Source organism: Pangasianodon hypophthalmus, chromosome 5 (genome assembly GCF_027358585.1).
Source record: "Pangasianodon hypophthalmus isolate fPanHyp1 chromosome 5, fPanHyp1.pri, whole genome shotgun sequence".
Lineage (NCBI taxonomy): Eukaryota > Metazoa > Chordata > Actinopteri > Siluriformes > Pangasiidae > Pangasianodon > Pangasianodon hypophthalmus.
Window position 1 is genome coordinate 15,202,401 of NC_069714.1, and position 22,838 is coordinate 15,225,238.

Genomic DNA, 22,838 nt, shown 5'->3' on the forward strand with positions numbered 1-22,838 from the left:
CCAACTGAGGGAATATCTTTGGGAAGAATGGTGTTCACTCCTCCTGTAGAATCTGTGCCTTGGCACAATGAAGTTGATCTCAGTGTAGCTCATGGTGGCCCAACACCTTATTTTTAAGTTTTGTTTTTAGCTTTAATTTGTCACTCATCTGTGTATAAGGTACACATACACATATCAAACACACACAATCATACTGCACAAAGGTGATGTGATAGGGGTATACCTTTATTTGAACCTTTCTTTCATTAACGTATGTCCCACCATGTTCTCATTGTTCATGTTGTTGTCTGCGGGAGTGAGGACATCTCCTGGCCTCTCAGCTGATAATATTGGTGTGAACATTGCAAAAGACATCTTCCAGTAACAGAGAGTAGTTGATGGTTTTTACTGCAGGACCTACAGCTTCTCCCTTCCAGTCTATATCAAACTGCAAATAATAGCAGGACAAATGTAAATAGTGTAAATGTACAGAGGCTAGTGTTGACTTAACATCTCTTATTTTTTCATTGATACACTTTTTAATTGGTCATTATTGGTCACATGTGGTACATGAGTCTAATAACAGATAAAAAGAAAGATAACGGATAAAGCATCAGCAGTAAAACCCTTAATCTAAGATTCACTAACGCTAAGAAGACATTGCAGATTGCAGAAATGGCAAGGTAAGCCTGACCACCATAGAGAATGGCAGTTAAATGAAATGAAGTTTATTAAAAAGCACTGGGTAAGTTTCCATTTAATAATGTACGGCAGCAATGACATGAAGATGCCGAAGATGACGTCACTCCTCTTCTGCATATCCGGAAATCTCCTTGATAAAGGCTGAGTATTCCACTAGTGTGTGGCCTTCTAGTGTAGGCTTAGGCAGCGTAAGAGAAAATGGCTGGAAAGTGACAGTGTACATCAGAAGGCTGTTAGAAACTAATGCAAAGCAACAACATGCAAAGCAAAGCCAAGCAAAGCAAAGAAAATCCTCTCCCCTGCCTGTGTGTACCAAAACACACTGCTACAGTCAGAATTCTAAAGCAGGGGTTCTCATAGTTTTCTCAGCCAGTGGCCTCTTTAACTGTAAATCAACTCATGGATTATCTCAGTACAGATTTATTTTATGAACAACTGTTCAAATAGTTAGCTCATTATTCAAATTTGTACACTCATATTCTGGCTATTTATTAGATCTGTAGAGCTTTTATTCCTGATATTTCCGCCAACAGAACAGGTACTGGTCTAAGTTGACTCTATTTATTGGCCTACTTGTTTCTGAGTACACTAAAAATAATAGGTTGTTATTTTCATCACTGTAACAAAATAAAAAGTCAAGGAACCTTTGGCAATGTTTTACAGATACCAACTTTGAGAACCACTGCTCCAAAGTACCAGGCCTGTCTTGCTTCTGATTAAAGATAAAAAAACAAAATAATCAAAAGCCCCATCTACTGGTGAAAACACCTAAACTCCCCCTTTTCTCCACTTATTTTGTGAACGCTGAGGCAGATGGTTCTGCTTAGACTGTTATGCGGCATAGCGCGCTAAATTAAAGGGCTGCAATAAAAAGATTTGACTGGGTTTTTCTCAAGGCTGATTTGAATGAGGTGAGGCTTGGAGGTGCCTCTGTGGTAGGTTGAGAGCCAGAGACTGGAACATTGCCACCTGGCCCTCATTTCCAAACACACTCTCGCTTTTTTGGCTCTGAGTGTGTGTGGCTATGTCTGCTAATGATGGCAGACAAAGCTTCAAGGGAACACAGTGCATTGACTCAAAACACTTTCCATGTCTAACAAGTCATTGAAACTTCACCTTCTCCAGTTCCTTCAGCTGTATTAACTGGTGTTAACTCACTTTCATGGCAGCATCTGGTGGAAGTGGTATGGAGGCATTCTCTCTCCAGTTGATCCCTGACAGGAAAGCGTGATAGTCCATCTTCCCAGACTCATTCTCAAATCTGAATGTCAACATGAGGACAAAAAATGGGACATATTTCAGAATAAAGACGTGTAAATAAAACTTTGACTTAAACATTTAAATAAAAAAGTAAAATTGAACTACTTACTTTTTCAGAAGGGCTGTCAAAAGGTCATTCTCCAGTGGCAAGCGGAAGGATTTGCAGATGATCCTAGCCTCTTTGGTGGAAAGATGCCCACTCCTTCAACATAACAAACAGAGGAATTGGGGGGGAAACAAAGATTGGTAAAGATACCCAAGTTGAGTGTGAGATTACAGTTGCTTTTCCTGTAAAGAGTGGATCAGAAACATGCAGAGATAGACAATCGTAACTTCTTTACTCATTAGACATTCAGAAAAATGTAAAATAACTGGGTTTTCCAAAAAGACACATGCACATTAATCCATTGGTGTTCCCAGTCATCTATTCGCTATTAGCCACAAGTCTGGGTAGATCATCTGGTTCCAATGCTTCACTTGTACCGCTGGAACTAATCACAGCTCCTGAATGTGGAGCCGCAGGGTCTGCAGACTGACGCTGCTCTACCTCAGGCTTAGTGTTTGTGTTCAACCTCAGTGCCTGGGTGACCATGTCTTTCAAGAAATGCACAGACATGCTTATTTCTGTATGAAAATATGCATTCATGCAACACCCTGCAACATTTATACACTCTTGTGAATATCCAGATCATTTACTCATGATGTGGGGTGAAAAATAATAGTTTGTGGTCAAGTATGAGTGAAGCACGCATTAGAACTGAGTTTAGTGCATAGCAAAGTGCGATCTGACCAAGGGCCATGCTCCATCTCCTGGTTGTTGATGTAAAATGCAGAGACGTGTAACATAACTCTTGTTATACCTGTCTCTGTCCTCGTGTGAGAAAGCTCTCAGCATGTCTGAGAAACTCTCAAACTGTTTCTTCCTCAGGTGATCCTGAGCGATGGCCAGCATGAGGCCCACGTCCAGCTCAGGCTGCTCTCTCACCGAGTAGGTACAGCCTAACATCATGATCTCATGCTCCGACAGCTGACCGTGCATATCTGCCAACAGAGACCTGTAGGGACACACAGGCACTCAGCTGCTCAATCACATGGAGCAGTGTCTGACAAGAAATCCATGGAGAATATGCTGTGTTTTCACTTGTGTAAATTAGTGAAAACATGGACACATGCAGTCTGTGAAGCAACAAGAGTGTGTGAGAGCTCTTTCTGCTGTTTTGGAAATGTGCATTCCCTGCATACTTGCCTAGTTACTGTATGTGATCATGTCAGCTAAATGGGGAAAATGTAAATGTTCATGTGCTTATTCATTACATATTCTGAGTGAGTTTGGTTCCTCACCTGAAAGACTCATAAGGGATGAAGCCAGTGTTGCCTGGGTCACTTAATGCAAGGAACTGTTTGATTTCCTTTTGCTTCTCTTCAGGAATGGACTTTAACTTGCTCAAAATGGTGCCAATGTTGGCCCTGGGGAACTATGCAAGAATAATAACCAAAACACATCTGTGAATAACAGTAATTAAAGTATGTTTCCCATCTGCAAAGTACTATAAGGGATAAGACTAAACATAAGACAAAACATGTAAATGATTTAAACTAAGACTGAATAGGAATGAGCGTTATGTGCATGTGCATTACCTCTTCTGCATGCTGTTCCATATAGTTGAAAGCATACTCATCAGCATCCACTAACTGGAAAGGCTGGTTGTTTATACTGATTCTGGCTCCCACATACAAGTCCTGAGCTTTGTAGTACTCAGACATCTCACTCTTAAAAAGCTCCTGTCCTGGTTTCTTCACACGGCTTCTCTCCAGGAATTTACCTCCAATAACTCCTTCAGTATAATATGCACATATTTGTATCAGTTTATTCTGTAACTGCATTAGGAATTTGACAACTTAAGGGTTTCATTCCAAAATGCATTATATACTTTTTCATTAAATTTTTGGTAATTAAAAATTTTTTAACGGGCACCATTTCCTTTATTGAATCGCAGGTATGTGTTAGCAGTGCAACACATTTCTGTATAGACAAAAAAAAAGGAAATAATAAATTGTAATTAAATTTTACAGTATGATGCAGAAATAAAAACATTGCTGAATTAATTATATAAATTCATGTACAGTATGTACAAAACAGTCAAGAATATCAACACTGTTGGAATATCAATAACAATTTTAGGCAAGTAGACTAAAAAGCGGTTCAGTTTATATTGTTAGAATTGTGTTGTATGTCTACTCCTCACACTAGGTCAAGCTGCTTTGCATAACCATACTTTCGTTGCTGCCTTCTCAAACAATCCCACATTTATCTCAATTTACTAAAGATCCAATAACTCCACAGCCTATACAAAAACAACTGTTAGAGTCTGAATTAGTTTCTTGCAATCCAAATGGATGTGAAGCTTGTTAAAAAAACTGGATGTGATATTATTGCATTATACATTACTATAATGTAGAAATGTATGTTTGCTTGTAATGCGATCAGATATAATTAATACATACAGTGTACAGTACGTAGTGGCATTATAAGCATGCATTTACGTGGATGAAACAACACCGTTATTTTTTTTAAACTTTTTCTCTAGTCTCGAACTGTTGAGAAATTTGAAAAAGCAAATGTGAGAAATGAGTGACAATAAGATGAGGAAGATGGAGACATACCTGAGTTCCTCTGGGTGGTTTCAAACACTGCTATAGTGTCATCACTGAGGTAGAAGGAGATGATGAATGTGCGGTCCTTGTCATTAGGGTTGTCTGTCAGCATCTTGCCCACAAATCTCAGTACGTGGCTCACCAGACCCTGCCTGTCATATAGAAGTAATAGAATGTAACATTTTGACTTATATTTCCATCAACAACCAAAACATATACTAAAGCTGAAATAGAATTAAATTCTAATCTTGCTTTTGGGATTATATGACTAATTATGGCTGCAAAATGGAACAATAAACAAACTTGTATAATGGATTCCAGCACCAATAGCTAAATGCCTAATGGTAGTACAGACAAGAGACCAGGCTTGTCTGCCATCCATTACAGCACATGTTCAGAATGGAAAAGCACAAGTAGAACAGACAGGCAACTTAACCCCAAGTCAGATCAATCAAATGCTCGGGGAGATGTTGGTGTGTTGGTTGGTTTTAATATTCATTCTGTTAAAAGGTGGAATGAAGTGTTGAGCATGTCCTGAGGAAACTTACTCCAGAAAGCATGTGGTTACCTGTCTTTTTCCATTAGCTTCCTGAAGTCTTTCTGAGGGGGTTTGGGCAGCAGCCCCTGGCAGGAGCGAAGGGAGTCCTCCTCCGATCCAAAGCCAGTGTAAGGAGGGATCTGGACAGCTGCTTTAGCTGGTGGTGGGGCTTTATACTCAACAGGAGTGAAGTCCTCTACAAAGGAACACACACACACACACACACACATGTATGTTGTGCTAATACAGAGTGCACTTCCTCTCATGGTTGCCTCTCTGTATTGCTCATCTGCAGTCTTGACACGAGCAGGTTGGAAATCTGTTTTCATTTTCACCAATACATCAACAGGTTAATGGAAAGCATCATCAGTAAAAGAAAACTGAAAGTAACATCACTAAGCTGTGAGATGTAATGGAGACAAGCAAAAATTCTTTTCATCACAATTGAACAACACTGACATTTGAACTCAATACTGACATCATGTGGTCACACTAACATAAAACACACTTGACCTGATGTAGTCAGTTCCCAAACACAGGCTGAGCCTGGAATGCTCTTAATTTTAATTTTCACTTGAAGTGATACTGATTACGTTTTGGATGTTTTCCACAGTGCTGTGACTTACCAATGCCATATTTGGAACGATAGTACTCTTTGGTGAAATTGTCGCAGTCACAAATCATCACTCTCCGGCCCCAGACGTTAATGACCCCTCCTATGGTCAGGTCACAATCTTTGTAGAACTCCTCATGTACAGCACCAGTCTGAGACCATACACATATACAAGAACAGTTTAATCTCTTGGCTTTTCCAAATTTACAACTAACTCAGCTAATGAATAAATATGCTATTATGGTACTTGAGAAATGAGAGCATTAAGAACTAAGACCATGTTTCTCATTTAATGATAGATGTAATCTAATTGTATTTAGAATGGTTTACACACGAGTGAAATTTTTTATTACTCCTTTATAACTCACTTTGAGGCTGTCCAAAATGTAGCGACCCCCATGTCCCACTGGCCCAAATACATTGAGGACAGTACGATCTGTTATTTCTCCAGGCAGCCGTTTGGGAGTAGGAGCATGCTGTTCAGGAAAAGCAAGAGGAAATAACTACAGTCTGTCTCAAAAAATTGGCTGAAGAGTTCTGATAGTTAAAATATATGTTAAAGGCTAGTGATTGCATAAACCCTTCCGTTGTCTTTTAGAGCAATAGCAAGTTAGAAGAATTTCAGACTTCCAGACAGCATGACAAGATAAATTAAGGACAAAAACTAACTGATACTAATGTAATAATGTTCCATCCCATGTTCTTTCAAAATGGATTTCCAGAGCAGAGAGAGAAAAAATGCTTTGGGGAGTCTGAAGCTGTGTCAGCCTTGTCAGTCAAGATGAGTGCAAGGCAAAGGTGATGGAGAAGCTCATCCAAGCAGAAGAGCTGGTGGTTGGAGTGCTGTGTCATCCCTTTTGTCCAGTAATGATGGAAGTTACAGCACAGTGGCTTGTATGTCTGTAGTCTAATAACGGAAATCACAGGGGCTGGTATGTCAATAGTGCATTGTTCTCTTCCAGTAAGGATGGATTTTAGATGAGTGTGTCAGCACATAAGTCACTGTGCGTCAACGGTTCCATCACTATTGGACTAGAACAGTAGACTACTGGCAACATGCAGCCCTGTGTCAGTGCTGGATTTTAACTTTTTAGTTGAACAGAACAAAGGGGATGGTACAACAGTGTCTGTGATATTACTCTATCTATAAAACTGTTCACCTCAGTAGAAGTGGCAGCATTTCATGATGGTAAAAAAAAAACAACACCTTTCATGTGGTACAGAAGGTACCAAAAATAGCTGAGAACACATAAAAAAATCAAAGGAGGGTTTTCACAACTAATTAACAACATGTGAGATCTCACCACACACCTTTGGAAGCTTGCTCCTGTGTAAAAAATTAGGAGCAGTGTCTCGGCCAGAGTTTGCATATCGGACTTCTAGTATTTCTATGGTATCATCTGCCAAGAAGTAGTGCAGGATCAGTTCTCTGAGGTCTCCAAACATGCTCTGGGTATCATCCCAGTAGCAATAAAAACACAGAACATTGCGGTCATGGTCGAGGAACTGCTTTAAGGTATCCTGCCTTTCATACGGCCGCAGTGGCTTCATGCTGTCCTCCAGCTGTGAAAGTAAAGGACACAAACTTAAAACGCACTACTGATATTCCATTTTAAGAATCAACCGGTTTAGAGACACAGCTACATGCTTACATCTTGACGGAGTTTTGTATAGGGGTCTGTTGGTGTTGCACCAGGGGCATTGAGACGCACACCCATTTTCCTCAGGAAGTTGTGTGTGTAAAGGTCGCAGTCTGTTATCATAAAGGTCCTGGAGTAGAAAACCATCTCCTGGTTGATATTAAAGTGGTGGAAATTATAAAACTGGTCATCATCAGGAGCTGGGAGAGGAATGCGATGGCGGCGGATAAGTGTTCCTGCATGGAGAGAGAATGGCTTAACCACAAGTGGATTACTCAGAATTGTCAATGATTTGTCATTTGAAGGAGTTACCTTGTGGAATGCCACTATTTTTGAGCTCTGGCTCCACAACTTGTATGGTGTCATCTTCCAAGTAGAAATAAATCTTACATTTTCGAATCCTGTAAGTTTCCTCTCTGCTCTGAGTAACAGCTTCTTGGAAATACGCATTGAAGCAAAGAACCTAAAGCAACAGAAGGATGTCTTAATGGTATCTGCACACTTTACTTCACTATTTGGTAAACTGATAAACTGGTTTTCTTTTATTTTCAAACCTGTTTGTCAAATGCTACCCAGGAGGGGGCCTCACTGCCCTCTCCTTTGGGAAACACTGAGTATTTAGGCCGTGCTCTTTGGCCCAAGAGCAATTCTCCTCCAATGCCAGGCTTCTCTGCTCCCACCATCATTGGCATGCCATTGGAGTAATCGAAATGCTGAGACTTGTGAAACTTATCTTTTCCCAGCTAAAGAAGAGACCAGGTTATTGAAAGAAGACTTTTAAAAAGGGGTTTAAAACAATACCATTAGCAATAGGGTAAAGTGGGCTAAACACCTCTTTGGATAAAACACCTCTCCTCTGTACTTTTAACAATAAGAACAGGTTTGTGCACAGGGGCATTGTCATGCTGGAGCAGATTTGGGCCCTTTAGTTCTACTGAAGGAAAATTGTAAAGTTACAGCACACAAAGACACTCAAAGACATCCTAAACAATTGTGTGCTTCCAACTTTGTAGCAACAGTTTGGGGAAGAACCACATATGGGTGTGATGGGCAGGTGTCCACAAACTTTTGGCCATATAGTGTGTATCATTATGATATACAGTTCTGTGCAAAGAAAAAAAATCCTATTAGGCCATTTTTTCATACAGTTTTTTGTCTTAGATGTTTATTTTATGACTTCTGCATTACTGGGGCAGTAAAAAAAACAACATTTTAGATTTCCAAACATGACTTTTCCAACTTAAATTAAATGTAACCAACATGTTTGTATGTCAGTTAATAAAGTAATATATTGTGTAATACTCCACTTATCAGACTGTATGAAGTGTACCCCAGACTACTGCTGCAGTTTTAAAAAGCAAAGGGTTGTCACACCAAATATCGACTTGGTTTAAGTTATTGCTGTTAATATATTAAAGACATTTTAAAGACATAAAACATTCACCTTGTAAAACCCAACCTATACTTGTTATTTCAAGCAATACAGATCAGCTGGCTAACATTACAGGAGACTTCGACCTATCTTGATTTGGGATCCAGCTTACTGTAATTAGTTTTCATTTAAACTGTAAACAGATGTTATGTCTGAACTTACATTTTTGTTGAGCGAATATCCAGGTAACATCGGTAAAGCCATTTTAAAGGGATAAGAAAAGTCCGCACAAAACTGCTAAACACTAACGGGGCTGCAGCTCACGTTGCTATAGCGACGCTAAGTTTGCGACTTCAGTTGCTATGAGACGCAGAACAGGTCACGTGCTCACTCTCCTTTACCAGCTCTGTCTGAGTTCCTACAAACATGGCGTCCAGGGTCCACTTCTATTCAGAGTATGCACATTATTTACATACAGCACATTATTATTATTATTATTATTATTATTATTATTATTATTATTATTATTATTGTTATTTTAGCGGTATTTGACTCTTTCTTTCAAATCCACACCCTTTCTCTTATTGCAATATGAGAGAGATGTTTTTTAATTATAGGTAGGAAGCATATATATATATATATATATATATATATATATATATATATATATATATATATATATATATATATATATATATATGCTTACAAAATTATATATAATTCTGTGCTCAGAATTTACCAATCACATTCAAATGCATGTTTAAAAGTAATTATCATACAGCTGTCATCAATGAAGTGATTCTGATTAACCCCAAATAAAGACAAGCTGTTTTTGTAGGATTTTCTTGACATCTTCTTGGTTTCATCTGACTGCTGGAGCCATGGTCCACAAAGTGCTTACAAAGCATGTACTTGATCTCATTGTCAAACGGTATTGATCAGGAAAGGAGTATAAAAGAATTTCCAAAACATTAGAGGTACCATGGAACACTGTGAAGGCCATCAAGTGGAGAAAATGGGACACCACAGTGACATTACAAAGAACAGGACATCCCTCCAAAATAGACAAAAGGACAAGAAGAAAACTTATGAAGAGGCTACCAAGAGGCATATTAAAGGAGCTGCAGAAATATCTGGCAAGTACTGATAACTCCCTGCATGTAACAACAATCTCTCATATTCTTCACATGTCTGGGCTGTGGAGTAATTTGGCTAAACATAAGCCCATTCTCATGAAAAAAATTGCCGCAAATTGCCTCAAACCATGTGGCAAAAGGTGTTATGATCTGATGAAACCAAGGTAGAATTTTTCTGGCCATGATTCTAAAAGATATTTTTGGTGTAAAAACAAGACTGCTTATCACCCAAAGAACACCATACCCATGGTGAAGCATGGTGGTGGCAGCATCATGCTATGAGGCTGCTTCTCTTCAGCTGGGACTGGGGCTCTAGTCAAGATAGAGGAAAAAATGGATAGCTCCAAATACCAATCTATTTTGGCACAAAACCTGCAGGCCTCTGTCAGCTGAAAATGAAGAAAAATGTCACCTTCTAGTATTAATAATGATCCAAATCACAAATCCAAATCAACAAAGGAAAGGCTTCAGATGTTTTGGAATGGCCCAGTCAGTGCCCAAGTCTAAATCCTATCAAAAATCTGAAGAGGGCTGTGCCCAGGAGCTCCCCTCACAATTTGATAGATCTGGAGCATCTGCCAAATCAAGATGCGCTAAGTTGTTAGACTCTTACCTAAAAAGATTAATTGGTGTGTTATAAGTAAAAGGTGCTTTAACAAAGTACCCCTCACCCCACCCCCAAACATTTATTTGTTTTTGACTTGAATTTTTTTGGTTGCAATATTACATTATATGCAGATAAAGATCTGACAATATATCTTGGTTACATTTTTTTACATCACAAAAACCTGCAATTTTAACAGGTGTACGTAGACTTTGTATATCCACTGGCCCTGTGTCCGGTAAAGTTGTGTTTTCTAAAACTGACTCTTTCTCACTTCCTCTGTTATTGCTCCACTCTTCAATATGATCCAATGCAGCCTCACTATTATATATAGGAATAACCAATGGCATCCTCTTCATACTCTGGCCATAGAACACTTCCATGTCCATGTTCTCAACAAAAGACATTTAAACCATTATTATGAAAGCTGCACAAAGTAAAAGTTGAATAATACATTATTCCTTTACAAAATGACAAAAGCATTGTCATATTACCGTCATGCAAACAAAATGAAGATTTTTCTGTGGACTTTACTTGCCAAACTGGATAATGTAGATCCTTTATCACATAATGTTGCTGTATGGCTACAGGCATATTTTATTAAACACAAATAAATTTTTTTATTTATACTTTTTTGTTTTATTTAAATTTTCATTTCAAAAATGTATTATGTGAAATATTTGGTATTTTTAGTATGCACCAAAAATGTAGTGTATTGATGAATAATTAGAAATTTACAGAGCTCTCATGAGGGTGGCCTAAAATAACATTAGTTGTGGGAAAGAGGACTGTAGGAGGTTTAAATGGCATGTGACTTCATTCAAGTTCATATGCACAATTCCTAAAAAGGCCAGTCAGTGACTAGGTTTCCTTTAAATGCTCAGAAAGATCTAGATGAATGGTATGGTGTGGTATGGACTCAATCGATGATGACGTTATGCTATACAGAAACAAGGCACAAATAACTCAGCATCAGTAGATTAACGTTTATGTTACTACATATACAATTCAACGTTAAAACAGTGACAGAATTGGCACGTAGTGTGTATGAATAAAATACATCAGGAACAAACAAAATTACCCACTGTGAAACAAAAATATATACAACAAGCACTCTACAGCTCTAAAAGCAGCACATATGCAAGCAACTAATTATTTCAATACAGTTCAATTCAGTCCTACTCCATGACATGACATGTGAGGCAATAACAGCCCTGGCACAGAGTTCGTTTTTCTAAATTATCAACAACAGTACCAATCAAAATTGGCATAAAAATGGCTCATACCATAGCAGTCCTATTATTTATGAGATATCACTTATGTGCAGCTTTTTCTTTCTTAGACATGCAGATAGCGGAGAAGCCCAACTATATTTCCCAACTCTGCCTCAAACCAAGTAATACTGCAAAATTTCTTATGTGTAACTTTGTAATACAGCAATAAAGTAAAAATACAGCATAGAATGTCTCTGGGGAAGGAGTGTCCATTTGTATAGCAGGCCCAGCTATGACTCAAGATGCCAGACCCAGCAGAAATCCTCCAAGAAATCCACTTGAAACAACTATATTCCTCTTCACAAATTCTGTGGACTGCAAAACAATAAAAATAAGTGTGTACACACTTACACACACACACACACACACACACACACACAGTCCCCTTGGAAACTACTAGAAAGGCAACACCAATTCATTTGTTTTTGCTGTAGACTGAAGACATTTGGGTTTGAGATCAAAAGATGAATATGAGAAGAGAGTGTAGAATTTCAGCTTTCATTTCCTGATATTTATATGTAGCTGTGTTAAGTGATATAGAATATAGTACATTTTGTATCAGGCCACTCAATTTGAAGGTGAGCAAAAATATTGGAACATGTGATTGACAGGTGTTTCTTGTTAACCAGATGTGACCTGTTAGATTGACTGTTTAAACAATAAATAGCTCTGAACATCTACGCTTGGTTTTAGCTTTCAGTTTCACCTGTGAAGAGTGCATTTGTAGAAAAACAACAGTCAGTGACATCACCAACAACCTCCACAGGCCACAGGTGAAGGCATCACAATCCACCATTCCAAGAAGACTTTGAGAGCAGAAATATAGAGGCCAAATCACAAGATGCAAACCACTCACTCATCAGCAGTAAGAATCGTAAGGCCAGATTGGAATGCATAAAGAAATACAGAGATGAACCTCGGTTCTGGAACCAAGATTAACCTCTACCAAAGTGATGGAAAGGCCAAAGTGTGGAGAAAGACAGGATCTGCTCAGGATCCAAAACATACAAGCTTATCTGTGAAACATGGTGTCACAGTGTCATGGCTTGGGCTTGCATGGCTGCTTCTGGAACGGGCTCACTAATCTAATGTATAATGTAACTCATAATGGAAGCAGCAGAATGAATTCAGAAGTCTACAGAAACATTTTGTCTGCCAAAGCACAGAGAAATGAATCCAATCTAATTGGGAGGAACTTGATCATACAAGACAATGATCCAAAACTCACTGCCAACACAACAAAGGACTTCATCAGGGGAAAAGGTGGAAGGATTTTGAATGGCCAGGTCAGACCTTAACCTGATTGAGCATGCATTTCACCTCCTGAAGAGGACACTGAAGGGAGAAACCCCCAAAACAAACAATAACTGAATAACTGAAACAATAAAAGCATTACAAAAGAAGAAACCAACAATTTGCTGATGTCACTGAGCCACAGGCTTGATGCGGTTATTGCAAGCAAGGGATATGCAACCAAATATTAAAGTGTTATTTACTTTAACTTACTTCAAGTCTTATTTGTTCCTATACTTTTTCTCACCTAAGGATTGGGTGGTCTGATACAAAAGGTTCTATGTTTCATGTTGTTTAAAACATCTAGATGTAAATACCAGGAAATAAACAATGAAACTCTTGTCTCATATACATCTTTTGATCTCAAACCCAAATGAACTGGCGCTGCCGTTCCAATAAATAATATATAATATCAAAGACTATGATCAAAGTCTAATGAAAGTAGTTTTATATATATATATATATATATATATACTTTTTAAATGTTGTATTCTCATGTAATATTTGTTTCTCTAGTAATACTATAGAAGCAATGCCAGGTCTTAGGCAATTAATTATGTTAGAGTTCTTCTCAATTGTGAATCTACCTCTTCAATAAATGAATTCAGCTCTGGTGCTGCTTTGTTGGCCTTCTTCTTCAGATGCTTTTTTGCTTTATTAACATCCTTCTTTACTTTCTTCCAGTCCACCTGCACATACCCGCTGTGATTGGCAATCTGAAAATCAAAATCATGTTCCCTTATTGACTGTTATTGCAGCATATCCATATATAAGGTTAAAATCTTCCCATAAATAAGCTATATTTTGAACTGTGTGAAGTTGGGCTTACTTGTAACAAAAGAAATCCTCCACCAACTGCAGTTGCAGCAATTTTCCCAACCTTCTGGAAGAGATAACCAGCACACCTAGGATACAGACAAAATACCCTTAAGTTTGGTATTTTTTGCAGGTATTGTTTTCTCTACAAATACAGTGCAGTACTGTTACAAGTGGTCTCTTTCTATGTTTTCATATAATGAATCACTTGAACAGCAGGCATACTTGTGTTTTTTCTAGTTGAAAGGAGGTTTACTGAGAATTATGGGAGAAATTATATGAGGATGCATTTGAAGGTCCATGACTTCTATCTTTACCATCCTGTTACGCCACCCATCATGATCTGTGTGGCTACTGAATACTTTTCAGCAATGGGTCCTGTGTTGCTCCCGAAAACTCGACTCCACCACTGATGTCGTCGGGCGTATTCAGTGATGTCCACTACCTCATACAGCTCATCCTCGCTCTCCACCTCTGTGTACGGATTATAATTAGGATTATAATAAGGACATTTCACACATCCACCTATGGATTAGCTGTTTAATTTTAAGTATCAAGGAATCAATAGAGCCTCATATTAGGAGGTGTATGGGTTTCTCTGGATGACAAAATGTGCACAATAAACGACAAAGATTAGAAAACTTAAAAAAAATTTCACCTGATGGTTTGGTGGAGGCCTCATCTTACAACCCTTTACATAAGGCGTGACACCGAAGTGAAAACAAAAGTAACCACTAACCTGTAACACCTTTCCACCTCTTCGACATGTTTTGGCCAGTAAAACTATCACTATCATCACTGTTACAGTTCATAATAAATCTGTCATATTGTACTCTGGAGTAGTAGACACTATGAAACTCTATTATTGCAAATATACTGAAGACCAAAATCCTGATGTGTACCTCATCTATGCTCCATCTATCTTCATCTATGCTTATCAATCAGAAAGCATACGACAAAATAAAATATAATATTATTAATTTTACACTCGGAGATATCCATTCTACATTGTAACACAAAATGCTAGTTTAAAAAAAATAAATAAAAAAATAAAAGAAGTTAATAAGAAGGGAATGAAGCTGACCCCTGACGTGACACACCGACTACACTGACTATTTTCTCTGTAAACCGGTTAGAACCGGTCAAACCGATCAAATAAAGCAGGCTTCTTCTCAAGGTTTAGTGGTACCATTTGTAAATTACCTTCTCCACGATCCGCCATTTTACACAGCTACAGCACTGTTGACAACCGTTGCGTCTCCCAAGGCGCATGCGCAGTGAGCGACCAACTCGCGGAAGTGATTCCTTCCCATAATGCCCAGTGCTAAGCTGTAGCAAAGAAAGTGGCGATGTTAATAGAAACTGGTGATAAACCATAAAATTACAAACATAGGTTTTAAGCATGTTAATGCAGATGATGTATAGCACAATGTATCATCTCCTGGCTATTTATTCAGTTTCGTTTGGTACAGTTATACTCTCCTATATAAACTGTATATATTATGTCGTTTACAGCTACATTTATTTGGAAAGTAAAAGCCAAGTAGAAATATATGAATATATGAGTACAGTCTTGTACATTAAAAAAATAGATTGACTATACTGCAGGTTCTGCATTGATCTATGAGTGTAAAGAAATAAGCATCCTGAAATTTACATGGATATGCATCTCATGAAATCAGATGGTACCATGAAAAGAACTGGGCAGCTGCAGAGTGGTACATGAACATGGGTGTAGCAGGTTTCCATTACAAAGCTATTGGTTCATATAAATGGCAGCAGCTTTTATGGTTTAAAACCTTTCATGGTGTGTGCATTGTAATACTATCAAATGCACCTCAGACAGCCCTATAAAACAGTTTTGAGCACCTCTTACATTGTGCTTGATATTTCAGTTCAGTTACAGCTCAAACAGAACAAAGTATGGCATTATGAAACACTTTCACTTAATAGGGCACTTGCCAGAATGTCATGGCAGCTTTTCTGTTTGATTTGATTCAAACCCTGGAGCTGTGAAGCTGTGAGGTAGTGAGGTGGACACTGTGCCACCATGACAGTTTTTCATGGTTTATTTTCCACGTGCAGATTTATGTCTATGCAACACAATAGCTACTTTGTGCTACCTTAGCTGTGAACAGCTTCAGACCCCACTTACAGGTTGGTTATTAATGAGAGCTCTATAGGATCAGTTAGTGTGGCAGACCTAGTAATATAATGTAGTTTATTTTAAATTGCTGTATAGCAATGAATTTATGATCCAAATGCTTAACACCATTTGTATTTGGGATAGAATGGCTGTGGAGTCTATAACTACCTGTCCTGTCAATATATGAAATGACATGCAGCAAAAGAGAGTTACTCATCACTTAAGATGTCTCATCAAGTTATCATGCTCCCTCAGAGATCATAATGGTTACACGTGGTGTTAAATAAATTATAATACATTATTATAATTTAATACATTCATTATGTTTACAAGATTTCGTACGTTTTTTTTTTTTTTTTTTTTTTTTACAGTTGTCATGCAAATTTTGCATTAGTTATTTGTTTACTTGGATTTAGAGAAAAAATGAAGATTTTAGTCAGACATACAGACATAGGAGACGTATAAAAAGTACATAACATAGTGACATGTCAAGATTTGTATATTTGCATGTGTAATAAGATATATACATTTATGCAATATATATCTGTGTGTGTGTACATGTGTTTTAAAGCCGTAGTTTGTTTATACTGTTAACTAGAAAAAAGAAAAGATCCTCACAATAGAATGATATTGTGAATAAACTGGGAAAGCCACCTTTTGCGACATGAACAACAAGCTTAAAAGATGTAAAATATCTGAAATTATATTTTTACGTTTATTTTAAATACCGAAAAACCGAAAAACGCACGACTTTAGAATTTAAAAAATGAACCTCAAATCGTTTATAAAAAGAGGAACTGGCAACAGTGGCCATTACGCCTATCTCTATCTTTGCATATCGTTGTGAGTGTGAATGGACAGCTGTTTTAACCAATCAGATATTTCAAGACTGTTTGACGCAATCACAATAGAGCGGCGTCCGCCAATCGAAGTGGACGAACAGATAGCGTAAAGTTGAGTCGTTTGTTATTTATCCTCCCCTTTGAAAGTTTATGAAAAAGAGAGATCCCAATACAAGGCAAGTCACGTGCTTGTAGACGCGAGCAGCGATTGGTTTAAACGACAAGAGAAGGCGTGGCCAAGGCGGCGGCGTGGGTTCGCTTGAGTGACACAATTATAACAAGTTGGAACTGGCGGCTGAAGGGGAAGTTTGTGATATCGTTACATTGACACTTAACGGAAAAACAAAAATCAGCATTGTTGTTTGGCGTGCCTAATTCGGTGTCGGGAAAAGCGAGAGGGATTTGTGTGGAAGACAATGTGAAAAGAGGGCTGTTTTGAGGAGAGTCTTTTCCTGGACGGATTTTGGCATCTGCTCATTTTGCGGATCCGCACAGAGGTGCTGGGGGACGGCGAGCTGGTACATTAATCCGGTGGCGTGGCTCTGCTGCTTCTTTTTGACTCTTCCATGAAATCGTGGGGAGTGTCAGTGGCCTCTGCAGCCTGCACCGCTGCTGCTGCTGCTGCTGCTGCTCGGAGTCTCGGCGATGATGATGAGGAAAAGAAAATGGCGGCGCGGAAACCGAGTGAAAGCGAAGAGGACTTTCCAAAGCTCACAGCTGAAGAAAGGGAATGCTTGGCCGGCGTTGACAGGTTAGATAAATCTTTTGTTCGGACTAGTTTTGATCGTTGTTTTTAAAAAGTGACGCGTTGGTGTGCAGAAGTCGTTAAAAAATGAAGTGAAGTAAGAGAACCGCCTGTGTTGTCCTCTGCTTGCAGCTCACTGTTTGGATTTCAGAGGCTTCATGAAGATGGCGCCAGAACGAAGGCCTTGCTGTTAAAGGTAATGTTAGCTATGCACACACAGACGGACCTGAAGCTGGCACTCAGCTTTTAGCACCGTACATTCATATCTGCTCCACCTCACAGACTTTTACTTTTAACTTAGACACGAAAATATTGTTTTAACGTGACGATATTTTTTGTTTACACCATTAAATTTAACGTTAGCTTTCCCTGCACTGAACTAGACACTTTTCGGGGGTCGTGCTTGTGATTATTGTAGTTTTACTAGCTGGTCCATTAAGCATTCACCATTTGCCATATTACTTACACCTGTACTCAGTAAGTTAGTTAATTGAAGATTGATGGCCACTGACTTTTATTAAATTCAAGGAAATGTTTCTGATGCGGTGTCACTTTGCTCTCTCGTAGCTAGTTGTGTCGCTTTGTTAAGTACTGCTGATAGCATGTGGTGGGCGCGAGATGTTAGCCACATATTAATCAGTTAACTATGTGGCAGCCGGCGTTTTGCTAGCTAGCTTGACATTGTTGCATTTGTTCTGAATCGATTTATTAACTAGTATTAGGTTAATAACAATGTCTTAGTTGAACTTCGTGTTATAGTTGGTGAGCCCGTGTAATGTGCAGCTTAGGACGGACTCGCTAACCCACCAAACCCTGGTCAGTTTGCTAGCTAAGCCCCGGGTTTAAGCCCCAGAGCTCGGGTGCAGTGTTACTGTAACCTGTATAACTACCCAAAAGCTTGTGCTACAACGCGCACTTTTCATTTCGCATACATTTTAGTGTTAGCTGTTAGCATGTAGACCGCTCCCTTTTTAGGATTACTTCGATAACTACCCTGTTAGCTGGATGCTAGCTCAGTATTTGAATGCGCCATATTACGTGTTTTTGTGTAGGGTGGCGTTAAGTTAAACGATTTCAAAATAAATGAACATGGACATTTTTCATGAAGTAGCTGTACTGGCACTGTAAGCTAACCAACTGGTTAGGGATTAGCTTCCTAAATACCTGTTCATTATTCAGGTATCATCATGAAAACTGCACTATCTGGGAATCCAAGCCCTTGTTTGTTTAGTGAGCTGGCACTCAGGGTTTTCGCTTCACTGACGCCATATAACTTAATGGAGCTACATGACTGAATTGTAGAACCAAAAAAAAAAAAAAAAAAAACCACACACAACAACAAGATCTTGGACATACTGGCATCTTCTTTGCTTTGCTGCCCCATGGTAAAAGCCAGGCCCAATACATGGATGTTATGCACACGGTTGTCAGCTTGGTCTTGAAAATCTTCTTATTACTTCCCCCTATTTCAGTTTTAGTCAGGCTAGTATGTGCCTCATCTGATTTATTAAGGCCTACCAGCTTGCATAGCTTGGTTTCCCAAAATCTTTGTGGAAGAATAGTGCATGTGTCAGTACAAAAGCTCCACGACCTGGGAATCTCAGTTCACATACGACTTTGGTGCCTTGCATAAGCAATGCAAAATAAACTTTAAGAAATCTTCATACAGATTAAGGGTGTTGTAGTTTTAAATGTCCATGATATGATATAGTTATAAAACTGTAACAGTAGCACGGTATTAACTGACCATTTAAAAAAACCCACACAAGCCAGAGGTGAAAATTAAAGGAAATATTTATTCTGAAATCTTTGTACAAACGTCTCTTTGCACATCCTTGAGTATATATAACAAAACCCAAAGGAAACAAAAAGATCAATTCTCCTAATCATTGTTCTTTCTGCAGGATAAGATTTCCAGACAAGTAAGACTGCCAGGGAATGTTTATTAATTATTATTGATTCACATGAGATTTGCGATCTCTGTATATATATCACAGAGATGGGAGTGTCTTCACAATGAACCCATGGTTTTCACACTAACAAAATTCAATGTGTACTATGCACACCTCATTTTAATATAAACAAATGATTTTGAACTATATTTTAATTTTCTTGTAACATTGGTGCAACAAAAGTTGTGTGAGATCATTGGTAGGTCACATGACTTACATGTATGTAGACTATACTTGCCTTAATCCTCTGGAAGCATTACTTCTCTGACAAATCTTTTTAAATGTTTTCTATATTTTATTATTTTGCATTTTAAACTTAGCCAATACTTTTAGTTTTCAGTGGGAACGATTGTAAAGAGTGCTTCCTCATGTGTCTTTTTACTGAAGAAAAAGCAGAAAGCCTCTCTTCCTACTGGATATAATGGAATCTTCAACATGTGAATTCAAACTTGATATATATTACCTGGAGTTATTTATATTGATCAGTTTTATAGATGGTAAAATACAGTGTAATTGTTCCAGACAAGTGTTGTTTTTTTTTTAAAAAAAAATATTGACATAATGGATTTCGGTAGGACTAAAATTCCAGAGATACTCTGGTAATAATTACATGACCCTACATCTCCATGTAAGACTAATCCGATCCAAATAGGGCTTTAGAAAGATATTGTTGAGAACGACTTCAGGTATCTCTTACATTGTCATTATTAATCATGTTGTTGTTATAAGCTGAGTTATAAGCTGAGTATACATTCCCCGTAGTGCAGCATTTTGGTTTTAAGACCGTTGTGAACCACTGTGGATTTGTGAGACCTGCTAGCATACTTGCATGCTAGCTGGCGTGAGCTTGGTTTCCTGAAAACATCATGTTGCACGTATAAGTAGGAAAGTTTAACCACTTGTTAATCTAACTTATTTGCTTAGTAAACTGTTAATCAGATTCTGCTCATTTCTCAGGTGACATGGAAAAAAGTTTACTGTAACTGCATTGTAGGATGTGGGAAAATGGACATCAGTTTTCATCTGAGTAAAAGCATGGCTCAGCGCTGGGTGTTTTATGCACACAGTTGTTCAATCAGTCTCAGAAATATCACTTGCATTAAGATCAGTAGTTCATCCCAGTACATCTAGGTCCCTTCCCTGTAAAGCTGCAACATGTAGTAGCTGCGTATGCAGATACGCAATTGGCATTGTACGCGTTTTTCGCTTATGTAAATCTGGAGGAATAAAAGTGCATCCACTAGATGGTGTATCGGAGGCAACAAATCTCTGTCCATCTGCTTTCCGAGTAGAGCTGTAATGTTTAGCGATGTCATGCACAGCGATGTTAAACACACTGACGAGCTCCATTTCTCTTTAAATCTTTTTGTACTGTTAGTACTCAGTAACGATCTAGAATAGTACGTAAGTATGCAATGTCAGCCTCACCATTACTTTGTTTAGTCAGTTGCGGACACAGTGTCACGTGGTACTATACTGCCTTCACTATTTACACTGGAATTGTACGCACGACACATCGAACGACCACAGGATATACGCTGCGGCCATTTTGCATATGCATAGTTAACAGCAAATATACATCAGCCATGACACAGCGTCTCTGGTTTAATCAGGTGAACTCTTCAGTGTGTATGGAGGTGTCAAAATATGCCTATAACCAAATGGTTATATGCCTATAACCAAAGTGTGTTGAAATTGTGTATGAAATGAGATATGAAAATATCTTGCTGCCTTCAAACGATCCACTGAGAAAGAAGCCATATGTGTGAGCTGAACGTGGAGTTATACCATTAGTGCAGCCCATAGTGTTAGGGACTCTGGGGGAAAAAGTATTGATGTGCACATATTTTAATCACTTTAATTATATCACTGTTGTCAGTTACTATCAGCAATGCTACGTTTTTTAAAAAAGACCCGAAACAGACATCAATATGCTGTCAGTCGAAAAGAAAGACGATGCAGAGGTAAGAAGTGTGAACAACAACAAAACACTACTAATGTTAAGCCATGAATATTTTTAAACTACTCTCGTGGCTAGGTTAGGTAGCTAAGTTTCCTATCCACCTGTTAATCTGGTAATGGAAAGTGCTCTTTCAGCTCTTCAGCCAGTTCTGTGTTCCTTGAGTAGGCTAGTAATGTTTATTCATATCATTAGTGGCATATTAATCCTGATGACAGACTTTAAAGGCGTAACTGTTGTAGTAGTGACTTGGTATCGACTATTTTCTGATCAAATCCCAGTGTAGTTAAGGTAGATTCAAAGGCTGAGAGAAAGGAGCAGGCTCTTTTGTGCATTAGAGCAACCTGAAACACAGAAATAGTGAATTTGAGACACTAAAAAAAATGATCATAAAAAAAAAAAGGCGGGGTATCAGTTGAGAGTGTGTTTGTCAAACCACTCTCTCTCACACAGGCTGACCAAAACTGCACGGTTGAAGATTGGGGGAAAAAATCACCCAGTCTTTTTCCAGTCTTCAACTGTCCGGTTTTGGTGAGTCTGTGCCCATGATAGCCTCAGCTTCCTGTTGTTGGAACCTGATGTGGTCTTCTGCTGTTGTAGCTCATCCATCTCACTGTTTGATGTTATGTGTTCTGAGTTGCTTTTCTGCTCACCACGGTTGTAAAGAGTGCTTATTTGTGTTACTATAGGCTTCCTGTCAGCTCAAACCAGTCTGGTCATTCTCCTCTGATCTCTCTCATCAACAAAGTGTTTCAGCCTGCTGACCCTCTGCACATTCTCTGTAAACTCTGTTGTGTGTGAACATTATGCATGAGCATTAACTGAAGCTCTTGACCTGTATCTGCATGATTTTATACATTATGCTGCTGCTACATGATTGGCTGATGGGATAACTGTATAAATGAGCAGGTGTACAGGTGTTCCTATTACACTGGCCACTGAGTGTACATAGTGTTCCAAAAGTCTCCATACATAGGGGACTATGCATGCGTTTTGCGTTGTGACATGGTGCATTATCATGCTGGAAGTAGCCATTAGAAGATGGATAAATTGTGGCTGTGGCCTTTCTGTCAGCTCAAACCAGTCTGGCCATTCTCTGTTGACCTCTCTCATCAACAAGGCATTTCCCTCCGCAGAACTGCCGCTCACTGGGTGTTTTTTCTTTATTGCACCATTCTGAGTAAACCCTAGAGACTGAAAATCCCAGGAGATCGGCAGTTATAGAAATACACAAACCAGCCTGTCTGGCACCAACAGTCATGCCACGATCAAAACCACAGAGGTCACACCATATCTGCATGATTTTACGGA

General features: G+C 38.6%; 3 protein-coding genes across 5 annotated transcripts in view; 1 reads left to right on the top strand and 2 right to left on the bottom strand.

The window, feature by feature from the left end:
- Positions 1 to 207: 207 nt before the first annotated feature.
- Positions 208 to 9,214, bottom strand: efhc2 (EF-hand domain (C-terminal) containing 2). 2 transcript variants are annotated; one of them, XM_026948095.3, is made up of 15 exons: positions 8,982 to 9,211; positions 7,942 to 8,130; positions 7,700 to 7,850; positions 7,400 to 7,623; positions 7,059 to 7,310; positions 6,116 to 6,223; positions 5,761 to 5,899; positions 5,165 to 5,330; positions 4,606 to 4,748; positions 3,580 to 3,776; positions 3,283 to 3,416; positions 2,802 to 2,996; positions 2,051 to 2,143; positions 1,840 to 1,942; positions 208 to 427 (listed from the first exon to the last, which is right to left on the bottom strand). In XM_026948095.3, exons 1-15 carry the CDS (start codon positions 9,021 to 9,023, stop codon positions 317 to 319), a joined length of 2,247 nt encoding a protein of 748 aa, XP_026803896.3. In that variant the 5' UTR covers positions 9,024 to 9,211; the 3' UTR covers positions 208 to 316. The 2 variants fall into 2 exon arrangements, with proteins under 2 accessions (XP_026803896.3, XP_026803905.3); XM_026948104.3 differs by lacking the exon at positions 208 to 427 and adding an exon at positions 437 to 883 and having other exon boundaries at positions 8,982 to 9,214.
- Positions 9,215 to 11,465: 2,251 nt separating this feature from the next.
- fundc1 (FUN14 domain containing 1) lies at positions 11,466 to 15,240 on the bottom strand. The gene is made up of 5 exons (XM_026947519.3): positions 15,086 to 15,240; positions 14,200 to 14,356; positions 13,896 to 13,971; positions 13,654 to 13,782; positions 11,466 to 12,088 (listed from the first exon to the last, which is right to left on the bottom strand). Exons 1-5 carry the CDS (start codon positions 15,102 to 15,104, stop codon positions 12,011 to 12,013), a joined length of 459 nt encoding a protein of 152 aa, XP_026803320.1. The 5' UTR covers positions 15,105 to 15,240; the 3' UTR covers positions 11,466 to 12,010.
- Positions 15,241 to 17,092: 1,852 nt separating this feature from the next.
- Positions 17,093 to 22,838, top strand: part of kdm6a (lysine (K)-specific demethylase 6A) — a 41,060-nt gene continuing 35,314 nt past the window's right edge. For both annotated transcript variants that reach the window (XM_053234057.1, XM_053234058.1), the window contains exons 1-2: positions 17,093 to 17,621; positions 17,748 to 17,811. In XM_053234057.1, the coding sequence (XP_053090032.1) occupies positions 17,437 to 17,621; positions 17,748 to 17,811 (249 nt within the window). In that variant the 5' untranslated portion in view covers positions 17,093 to 17,436. The remainder of the gene's footprint in view (positions 17,622 to 17,747; positions 17,812 to 22,838) is intronic.